This window comes from Apis laboriosa, unplaced genomic scaffold (assembly GCF_014066325.1).
Source record: "Apis laboriosa isolate Shangri-la unplaced genomic scaffold, ASM1406632v1 scaffold112_cov148, whole genome shotgun sequence".
NCBI classification, from domain to species: domain Eukaryota; kingdom Metazoa; phylum Arthropoda; class Insecta; order Hymenoptera; family Apidae; genus Apis; species Apis laboriosa.
In genome coordinates this window covers 2,094,730-2,106,808 of record NW_025220865.1, presented here as the reverse complement: position 1 = coordinate 2,106,808, position 12,079 = coordinate 2,094,730, and the positions used below count along the sequence as shown (strand labels likewise).

General features: G+C 28.3%; 1 protein-coding gene and 1 long non-coding RNA gene across 4 annotated transcripts in view; both read right to left on the bottom strand.

Annotated features, from left to right (window-relative positions):
- LOC122711734 overlaps nucleotides 1-4,449 on the bottom strand; it is a 48,836-nt gene extending 44,387 nt beyond the window's left edge. For all 3 annotated transcript variants that reach the window (XM_043930749.1, XM_043930766.1, XM_043930758.1), the window contains exons 1-3: nucleotides 4,391-4,449; nucleotides 2,714-4,287; nucleotides 1,581-1,806 (exon numbers count right to left, since the gene is read on the bottom strand). In XM_043930749.1, the coding sequence (XP_043786684.1) occupies nucleotides 1,581-1,806; nucleotides 2,714-3,535 (1,048 nt within the window). In that variant the 5' untranslated portion in view covers nucleotides 3,536-4,287; nucleotides 4,391-4,449. The remainder of the gene's footprint in view (nucleotides 1-1,580; nucleotides 1,807-2,713; nucleotides 4,288-4,390) is intronic.
- Nucleotides 4,450-5,535: 1,086 nt separating this feature from the next.
- Nucleotides 5,536-7,279, bottom strand: LOC122711802. Its single transcript, XR_006346192.1, has 3 exons — nucleotides 7,168-7,279; nucleotides 5,788-5,964; nucleotides 5,536-5,688 (listed from the first exon to the last, which is right to left on the bottom strand). It is a non-coding gene; the product is annotated as an uncharacterized LOC122711802 (long non-coding RNA).
- Between the last annotated feature and the right edge of the window lie 4,800 nt (nucleotides 7,280-12,079).

Genomic DNA, 12,079 nt, shown 5'->3' with positions numbered 1-12,079 from the left:
ACGGTTATGTAATGAAAATATAGAGAAACGCATTATATCGCTCTAAGCAACCAAAAAATTACGGAAAAATCGAGAAAGAAACGAAAGAAAGAAAAAAATGTATGAAAAAAAAAAGTTTGAACTTGACTAGTTTAACCAACAAACCTTTGCCCCTTAGTTCCACAATAATTAAGCATACCTGTAAGGAAGAAGATAGAGTCAAAGTTCATCTATCTCCCTTCTGGTACATCCAACATCACCTCCCACCTCTAGACTCAGTTATCGAGGAATCTATCGGATGACATTCAAGCCGCGGTGACAAAGACGGGCACGGCTAGGAAACGAAGGAACGTAAAGGGACGTGGAGGAGGTGAGGTTAAGGCAGGAGGAGTGGGTGAAAGGATAATGGATTCCGAAACTAAATGAAACGCGAGCACCCAACTCCGCGTCCGCGGCTAATCTCGAAACTTCGTTAAATGGCCGTAATTGCATCCTGCAACGACCCGCTTTCTCTTGTCTTCCTTCTTATACACCCTTCTTCAAGGGTGATCTCTCCCCAACATTGCACAATCTTCCGCCCAACACCCTCTCTTTCTTCACTCCGTCTTATCTATGTATGTTTCTTTCACCCATCCCAAACGTTATCCATGAATCACCCAAACGTCTGGAAAACTCGCACCCTATCGTGAGATACATTCCCGTTGCACGAGTTCGAAGATGAATCAAGTATGAAAGTGAGAGAAAGAGAGAGAGAGAGAGAGAGAGAGAGAGAGAGAGAGAGAGAGAGAGAGAGAGAGACTGGAGGAAACTTCGATACAATTTGGCGCAAAGTCCGATTGCCAACCTCTTTAAATGCAGATCGTGGCAAGGTTGAAATCTGGCTCCATCGATGCATCTCTTTATAAAAGACGAATTTTATGGAAATTAAACGATATTGAATTTATGTTGAATAACGTATAAGAAATGTGATTGCTTGGTTGATTTGAAAACAGAAATTTCGAAATATCATTACAAAATCATCTTAAAGAGATGAAATAATTGCAAAATTGAGAAAAATATTAGTGAGAAGAATGCATATTTGATAGACTTAATTAATTCATAAAAATAGAGATGCATATTTAAAGTCGTTAATTTTCTTTATAAATTATACATACATGATACAATGAACATTGGATAAGTTCCCAAAACGATATATATGTTCGATATATTTATTCCCACCATTGATTTAGAAAGACTTAGACTCCCTCTACACACTACGAAATTCATTCGATACGTTTATATATTAAATTTTAATCCTTTTTCTCTTACTCATTTTCTATTCGATAAAATTTGATTGAAATATCGGATTAAATTTCGATTTCACTATTCCACAAGTGCTAGTAGTCTAAATCTCGATTATTGGCCGTTATCCAACGTTTACTGTATTTTTGAATCTAACCTGTACCGAAAACGGCGAAGCTATATAAAGATGATTCGGCCTTGAATCTTGACAATTACACGAAGGCACGACACAAAGTAAGTGGCATACTTGAACTCGTATACGACGAACGTCAGGACGATGATTCTCGAAAGCGTGTAATTCGATTAGCATTACGACGTACTTGTTCTGCCATCAGGCAACAGCGTGTCGAGCGCATTCAGGGGATACGCCGAGCAGGTGATGTTACTGTAGCGCCAGAATTCTCGTGCGGACAGTTCCAACATCTCCCGAAAGACTTCAGCACGGCCCAACTGGCAGGCGAGAGTCAATGGGGTCAGTCCGGCGGCATTCACAATCCCATTGCGAGCAGGAAGCTTCGGATGACGGAGAGCATATCCGAACATGTCCTGCATTATACAACCGTGCTATTGTACTCGATTTAGCGGAAATCTTTCTGGATGGGAAAAATAGAACACGCAGAGCGGTCTCTTGTTTAAAAACAAGATAATTCGTGTGAAATTAGGTTAGGTTACGATTTTTTCTTTTCCTTTTTTTTTTTTCTTTACAAATTTTGTTATTATTTCATATCTTTGTTTATTTATTTTTGGAATAAAATTATTTTTATGTAATTATTCTTGAAATATAATTCTTTTATTGTAATTTTTCGTGCTTTGAGTTTATTTATATACTTGATTTTTGAAATCAGAATTTGAATTTGAAATAGAATTCATATAAATTTTATGTAAAATTTGACATAGAATTGTGAAAAATCAATAAAATTTCACTTAAAAATCTTTATAGTTTCTTTAAAAGGAGACTAAAATAGCTGATCAATTTTTCCGGCCCGTTTCCGGACGAATACCCTCTTGTTAGAGTAACGTTATATCGGATAACCGAATAAACTGTTTACTTGATGTAGGGTACGCGAAATGAAATTTATGGTGAGTCGATTAATTCGCCTGCTCGTTCGATGGACTCTGTCTGATGTCGCGGATGCTAACTCGATTATCTCGCTTAAACCCATATAAGGATGATTAACCCCTTATCTTATATAACATTTTTACGATCACAGGTGTTAAACTTAACTGTATGTATTTGCGAACTTTGTCAAATTTAAATTTTATCAATTTTTTAGATTATATTTAAAAATACTTAAAATTTTTTAAACTAATTTTAAATATTATATCAACGAATATTAAATCTTGTCAAAAATCAAAGTCATTCAGTATGAATAATAATATACATAGAATTACATATGACGCGGAAGAATATTTTTCAAAATTAAAAATGCAAAATTTCACACGAAATACGTACCAATTTATCACAAACCACGACCATATGCAGTATCATGTTTCCAAAAGAGTCTTGCTCGTCGGGATCAGCGCCAGAGTCGAGTAATAAGTTGTAAACGCTCTCATTTGCACAACAAGCGGCCCAGGCGAGGGGATATTCCCCCAGATAAGCTAATCCCTCGTAATCCGAATTCTTAGCCGGATTCATTCGTTGTTGGTCCCTGGGTAGGAAAAAGCTGCCTATCGCCCGCTGAGAAATGATCGCTCCCGCCTCAACGAGGTCTTGCACCAGTTCATTATTGTTGTACGCGATCGCTAGATGGAGCGCGCTAGCGCCAAGATACTCCTCACCCTCGACTACGTCAATGGCCAATCGTGGAAAGCACTTGAGCAGAATACGCGCCACTCGTGTGTGTATCCTGGTATCGCATATAATCAGAACATGCAGGAGGGTCTCTCCTAGCGAACCTCTGTACTGCATTTGCCAGCACGCTTCGTGATCGTTCCATTGAGCCAAAGGATCGAACTGTGACAAAGAAGCCTCGATAGGAAGCACAACTTGCTCGAGGTCTCGGAATTTCCAACGTAGATACTCGGCACGATTGATCACCTGCCCCTTACCGTCCGCATACATCAATACACCGAACTGTTCCCTGATCAATTTTTCTACCTCGAACTGGCCACCTTGATTGTACGACTCGATCAGCTCGCCACCCTTTTTGTAATTGGCCAGACGATACAACAGACATTGATCCTCGTCGCTCGCTTGACTGATCACACGATCAAGGATCGAGCCAGCGTTCACCTGGCTACCGCGATCTCGAAACGAGCAGACACCACCCATTCAGACATCCCTCTTTAAACCTCTTCCACGTCCTCGAACCGTCTTTTTCACGACATTTGTCCACTCTGTATCACTCTTTTTCTTCCTTTTCTTTTTTTCTTTTTTTTCTTTATTTATCTTGATGCTTCTCAATAGGTCTACTCACAAGATCGATTTCGCTCGACGACCGACGGCTTATCAACCGCCACCCGAGTAAGATCTTTCTCGAGTGTTCTCAGATATCCTCCAGGACGAGTGTTCTCCCATTTTTCGACAGTTCTAACCGAGTGGACGAAGGGCACTTCGCTGTGTGACTAACCGTGATCGACTCGACTCACGTTGAGTATAACCCTTGAGAGATTCCTCCAGGCTGACGAAAGGTGGCACACAGGTGGAAAACGGTGTTTAAGCTATAGCAACCAAGCTAAACCACCGTGCTTCGAATAATCCATAAACAGTGCCTGGCTCCGCTTGATACCAGAGGGTTACTGGGGTGATACCTTTCGATTATTCTATGTCGAGATTAATTTTTTACGTTGGTATATTCTTACAAAATTTTTTTTATCGAGTATCTTTTATTTTTAATCTATTTTTTAATTGATTTCGTCTTTCTTTCTTTTTTCTTTCTCTCTCTCTCTCTTTTTTTTTTTTTTGTTGCATTATTCCGTCAATGAAGCTTTCGCGTGTATGTCTATTCAAGAATGATGAACGAATATTTGCTCCACTTTTCCTTCGCTCGACCTTAACACAGATAGTGACGTCTGAATATGTTCCTGCAGATAATTTTAGAGCTCGATTAGGAGTCCGCAAAGCATAAAAGATGGTGAATAAAACTTATGGAATATTAGATACGTGGAACTCAAGAGAAATACTTACTTTTTGCATTTAATTAATATAACAATTTTATGTTAAATTCAAAATTTGTTTAACTTTAAAAATATGTATCAATCTGTCAATATTGAATATTATATATATTGAATTCAATATATAATTAACAATATTTTAGATAGAATTCTATTTTTAAATAATAATCTATTTAAAAATAATTTTATTTCTTTTTCTTGTATTCGTCACAATAAAAATTGTAAAAATTCTACAGCAGTTGTAAAAATGATCTGCGTCAAAAATGAGTAAAAATATCATGTTCCTTCTTGAAAGAATAATTCTTTTCCATATTTGGTCTCTTGAATGGATCACCAGTTCTAAAAAAAAAAAAAAAAATAGATAAATAAAACCGCAATATAAACTATTTTAACAAACTTGAAGATAAGAATTTAACGACAAATTTTTCGCGGAAATACATGAATAAGAACCTTGCTAACCTTGACAATATGTCACGATATGTTGTCATTCGATTCGATAAATGGATCTTGAAAAATGCCTTTCCAAATCAGTTATGAAATGAGTAAGGATAAATCACGCACTAGTCATACGAATGCGAAATAATAAACGCGTTGGAATAGCATTGAGTGTTTAAAATTATTTTTATAAGGCAAATAATTCATCCTTTACAGAAATATATAATGTTACGGGGTTTATATTGTGAACACGGAAAATCAATCGTACGTTGTGGAACGATTTTTCGCCACGCAGACGCGTTTCAATGCTTACCATATATTGTTTATGTAAAATAAAGCTTACGCAAGCTTCTGATGCGTTGGATGGATTAAGCGGGATTTGACGTTTAACTGCAGTTTTTGCTTTCCATATTTGCATATATATATATATAGGTATTTATAATGGTAGTGATAAAAGATGAATTATTTATGATATCATATTTTCATTGATTTTCCTTGATGATATCACATTTTTTAGAAATAAAGACGGAAATTGCGTTGGAATATATATTTGAATAAATTAGAATATTCACATTATTATAGATATTTAAAAAAATAATGCGACATGTAATTATCTTGATATTTCTGAAAAAAATAAAAATATTAAAGTGAATTTATTTAATAAGTTTCCTAAGATAATTTTTATAAAATAGTTCTTTTCGACTCACCTGTATATGTTCTATATAATAATTTATTTTTATAATAAAATTTTAAAAAGAATATATTAATCTTGTATGATATAATTCTAATTAATCATTAATAAAATATTCACTCCGTTGAGTCAGGATAATTTAATAGCTTAATTAAAATTTCGAGTCACAATCTTCGGATGCAATTCTGAAAGAAACATAAAATCTTCGGTGCATTATTTTATTTTTTTTCTACTAGGAAATCTTGTAGTTTAAGCTCGAATATTCTAGACACGTCACCATTTACCTGGTAGACCATATACATTCAAGAAGAAAATATATGTATATACTTGAACGATGTAATTATGATATTTCCAGACGTGATGACTCAACATTTGCGTCGCACAACGATGTGGTACCAGTCTCAGAGAAGTACTTACTATCATTGCACCATTAACCGATAATGAAAAGGACGACACATTATCTAAAAAATATTTTATTTAACATTCTCGTTCTTTATCTTGTATATAGATACTATCAACGTTCTGATTTTCATTAAGAAAATAAATGTTACTTTAAGATTACGATGTAAATAGAAATATGTAACAATTCTTTGAATGTGTCATGATATTATATATTTTGTATAAAATTTGCAAAAAATTAAAACAGCATTATCATTTAAAATAGCTGACTTATAATCTGAAAATAATTTGACATATTATTTATATTTATACATTACCGATTTATTATGTACAAAAAAAGAATAAAGCTGCAAAATACATTTTTAATTGAATAAATGTGTTATCGCCTTTAATTTAACTATTGATATGTTAATTTGATAATACAGATTTATAATTAATATTAATAGTAATTCATAATTATTATTAGAATTTCAACATTAACTATTTATATTATTTTTTATTTATTCTTTAAATAAATTTTCTAATTTATTTTTATTAAAAAATCATAATATTGAAATCATTTAAATATTATTTTAATTATTTGTTTTTCTTCATTAAAAATTTTATATTTAATTGAGTTTCAAATTAATAGTTTATTAATTCTTTTTTTTCTTTTTTATCAAGTCAACAATGATTGATCATATGATTATCCCAAATTTTATAATATTGAATTTGATTCATATTAAATTATAATTTAAATCAATATCATTTATTAGAAATAATCGAACAATTATTTCAATAAAAATTCCTTTATGTTTAATTACAATTTCTATCAATTATCTATGTTATTCATTCATGATAATTCTATGATTATGTATTAAAATTTAATGCAGATCGAATTAATCAATTAAATTAACTAAAAAAATTAACTAAAAAACTATTTGGAATTTTTTTTAGTTAATATTCTGAAATTTATGATAAATCATAGATTTATATAAATTATAATTAAGTTAATTTCTTATAATAATAAAATAATAATAATAATTATAAGAAATATATTTATTATAATTATAATAATTTCATTTCAGAAATAATTCTAATTTTTTTGAAATATATAATTATTTAATTATAGAAACATGACTTATTTCTTTTTTAATAATTTAAAAATATTTTAGTTATAATATAATAAAAATATAATAACTATGTAATTTAAAAGTAATTCAAATAAGAATTGCTTTATTTTCAATATTAAATATTTTAAATAAAAAAAAATTTATATGTATTACCTTTATTCATTATCTTTATTCTCATGCATAATATGATGATTAGAATTATATAAATTTTATATTGCAAAACATTGTGTGTATATATGTATGCACAACTGGAAAGAGAGTCAAACGAGTAAATTCAACGTTGGAACGAAACTAATCCTGTGAAAATGTACATTGAGTAAAGAAACTCATTCCATCAAGCACCATGATAAGAGCATTAGACATTTATCTCTTATTTGTACGTGCATACATTTTCATTCGCAATTATTTGAATGATAGAGAAATACAACTTGGCTACAGATACATGTACAGATGTTTTCCGAATTAATGACTCTTAACATAAATGAGAAGTATATACATACATAAAATGAAGGAAATCTATTCAAACTTTGCTTGTAAATTGCGATACTGAAACATAAATTTCGTTTAACGTGAAAAATTGAAATTGTGAATTATTTTTTTATTATGATTACGAATTATTGAAAATAAAATCATAAAACAACAAATTTATATTATTCTCGATTAAAATTAATATCTATAAATATTAAGATAATTTATAAATATTTATTATTTCTATTTAATCAATTATTTTATTCATTTATAAATTATATTTATAAATTATTATATTTATTCATATTATTGATAAATTAATAGGTTACAAATTTTAGGTTATGGACTTTTATTTTATGGATTATAATTTTATATCAAATTAGATAGATGACTCATAATTTATAAGATTTATTTGTAAAATATTTTTATTTATTTGTTAATGATTTGTTAATGAAAATTAATAGTTTTATGCAAGAGGAATTTATAATATTGATAATTTGTAACTTTCAAAAATTTTGTTAGAAAAGTTTATTAATAATATTATATGCAAAATACTTTAAAAATAATCTAACAGTGTAATAAGTAGAAAAACATAAAACATAAAAAATGATAGAGAAAAATGATAAAGAAAAGTAGGGAAATAATACGAAAATATATTCCGATTATAATGTAAGACATAACAAAAATTGAGAGAAATTAATATATATTTAAAATACACATAATAATTGTTTAAAAAAGTTTCAAAAGATTAAAAGAAAAATTTATCATGTTAATATGGATTCTCATTAATAATTATAAATGTGCATTTATTGAATTGAATCATTACATTAAATAATAAAGAGATAAAAAAACACATTTATATAATATTATATAAATAATATAAATATGTTGTTTTTTATATTTTTATATATTATTTTATTATGAAATATATAATTTATTTTCATATATAAAATCAAAAATTAAAAGTTGTTTTACCTTGTATTGCAAATATATCTGACAAGCTTATTTTTTTTTACAAAATCGTTAAAATAATATATTATATTATTATGTATCATGAATTTATGAATACATATAATTATAATATATATTGATTGATTCTATCTTGTTATTCTTAAATAATCGAATAAAAAATAAAAATCATATCTTATAATTTTCGATTAACACTTCCTTTTCACGAATTATACAACTGATAAAACCGGTATAAAAATATTTGCATGGTAAGATACATCAGAAAGAACAAATAAAAAAAGGGAAAAAAAATTCACTATCGTTTCGAAGAGAATATACTAGAAAATTATTAAAGAAGATCATAATATCGACACACTAATTGTAATACATGACTTTATAAAGTCTGATAAAACACCAGAAATTCTCGTATATTTGGAACGAAAACCACATTGTTTACGAGACTAAATTAACGCTGGCACCTAATTTTCTCTTCCAAATAAATCCATTCGAATTTTGCGACTTCAACAATCTATAACAGAGAAACGTCGCAAAACGTAGAAAGTAAATTATTACAGGATATGAGGGGATTGGTGGCGCTATCTTGGTTGCACGACCTGTCGGTAATCTATTTTATTTTTTTATTTTCCAATCTTTCGATATGTCTTCACTGTTCTATTTCTGGTTTCTATATTAATATTTACATCGATTATCAACACACTTGTCATTGGATTACGTAACATATTCGTGTTATACACAATAAACTAAATTACATATATTTATATACTATGAAAATATGATATACACGTACACATTTTTCAAACAATTTCACTTTATTTGTAGATGGCCCTTTCTATCCTCGCCACTAGATGTCTCACTAATTCTAATTTTCTTATAAATCCTTGCCCTTATTCCAACTCTTAATTACTGACAAGCAAAGACAAAACACGTTCTTTTACTTTTCTTTTTCCATCTTTTTTATATTATCAGACGCTGCAATTAATTTAGTTATACAGATCAAATCCAATCACTCACAATACTTGGAACTAGGTATGTAATATTTCAAATTTGTTATATTGAATATTATATTAAATATCTGTACATTTAATATAAATTCCGGATAAATCGTTACAAAATGCATTGTATGGAAAGTGCGAAGGAAATGAATATAAAACAAAAAAAAAAGAAATGATGAAAACAATGGTAACAATTGAACTTTATTGATTGATACCGATTTTTCAAATAAATAACATCTCGAAAATTTGCTGGAACATACGCGTAACGTCAATGATAAAATTTCACATTTATATTCTGCAGCTGTATAATCGCTTAAAGTGCGTTACAACGGTTCATATGTAGTGTCGGACATTTATTTGTAGAATGGTTTATACCTTTACGTGATCAGTGACCCGTTCAAACTACATCATTAGTTAAGACGAACTACGTGATCTGATCGATAAATTTTTGTTCGCTTGAATTTTGTTTGAATTGATTGCAAAAAAAGATCGTTCATTTTCAAAATTTTTAATTTATCAATGATGACTTGGGATTCGTAAAGTGATACGCATTGGCCGGTTAATGGAAACGAGGTTAAAGTGTATATTCCTGTTCCCCTGACAATTACAACAAATTATTATATTGTACTGCGTAAAAAGTTACTTTATCGTTCTATTTATGGTATAATTATAAAAAATGATTAATTATATATGTTTGGTGATATTATTAACTGTGAAGGTATTACCTGTGCATTATTTGTGTGTGTAAGATTTATTAAAAAGATTAAAAATACATTTCGAATGAAATATGAGAATTAATCTATCGCGTGTTTTATAATTAACGTTTAATACGAGATATTGTGATTATATAGTTGTTGAAAAATATGATTTAAAGTATAACATTATTTAAATAATTAAATTTTAGTTTTATTTTATTTTCTATATAAATAAAAATAATATATTAAAATTTATTAAATTAATATTTTATTAGAATAATCGATTTTATAAGTTCAGTTGAAAATGAAACGAGAATAGAAGACAAATAGTTATCTTTTAATTTAATTATGACTTATCATATTTTGTTTTGTTGATTTGTAATTTTGAATTCTGTATTTACATTTGTATAAAGCAACAAAGAAAAATCTAATTCATCTTTAAATGATTATTGCACATAATAAATAAACCGGCTCTTGTGCAAAGAGACATTATTAGCTTATTAATTATATAAGTTCACTTTATTAATTATGCAAGAAAAATTAATTATAACCTTGAAAAGATTATCGAGGTTCAGTTATTAAATATTAAAAATATTAGTTTGTTTGTCGATGAATAAGAAAATTAATCACATTTTTTATATTCAAGACATCGAAACTTGACGCAAATACTATTTCTGCTTTTTATGTCTTATTTGTCGATATAAATACTATTCGATACTTCGCGGAAAAAAGAATAATTTGTATAATTATATATAAGCATTTGAATACGGAAGCAGTGAAACAAATTATGTACATTGTTTAATCTGTTGTAATCAAGTACTTATGTGATTATAGACTTGTTCATAATTACTTAACTACGTTAAAAGATTTATAAATAAATCAAAGATATTATCATAACATAATTTGCAGCGTGAATTTGCAGACAAATTGTTTACAGTTTAATTTTTAGAATAATTCTAAAAATATTGAAAAAAAATATATCAAAGTCAAAATATAAAACAATCTAAATGTATACTAATATTTTTATTGATATGATATGATATTTTTATTGATAATGATTTATAAATATTTTCTTTGGACATGTATTTTAAATAAAAATATGCAATTTACAAATTAAATTAATTATTTTAATTACAATTTTAATAAAAAAATTTATAATTTAATTAATTATAATTATTCATATATTTTATTATATATTATTATTTATTTTATTATTTATTTCATATTAGAAAAACGTAATAAATAACATTAAATTCAGTTATTTCAAATAATTATTATTATATAAATTTCATGTGGCTTTTCTTTTGACAATAATAGAAAAAAACAATATACGAAAATTCTATATTTAAAATGATAATTATTGAATATCATTGCTATAAAATATAAAATTTTTCATGATATTCCTGTTCAGATTATTATGAATTATTATTATGAATGTTAAAATTATTATTATGTTAAAATAATGTTAAAATAATTATATTATTAAATGCATTTTAGAGAACAAATACAATTACTATTGATTACAAGTTATTTATTTATTAATTATTCATTCAAAATATTTGTACTCTGTAATCAACGTGATATCATGATTAAAATTTGAAAAACAAAGAAAAAATTTGTTCGTCAAATTAATGTACCAATGTAATGTAATGTAAAAATACATTTGATTCCCTATCATTATATTATCAATGATTTCATTATATAATTCAGTATAAAATTTATGATTGCAGGGAATGCTCGCACAATGATTATGATTGGACAACTGTTAAATACGGTAGACGTAGCATGGGATTAGTAATACCGGGAAAAGATATATTATGAGTCAAGCAGCGCGCCCTACGATCACGTGACTTACTGTTCACGTGATCTCGACAAGAAGCGTGACGATTGGTCGAGCAGTAGGCGAACGATCACATATAGAGTGGCGCGAGACAAAAGTCG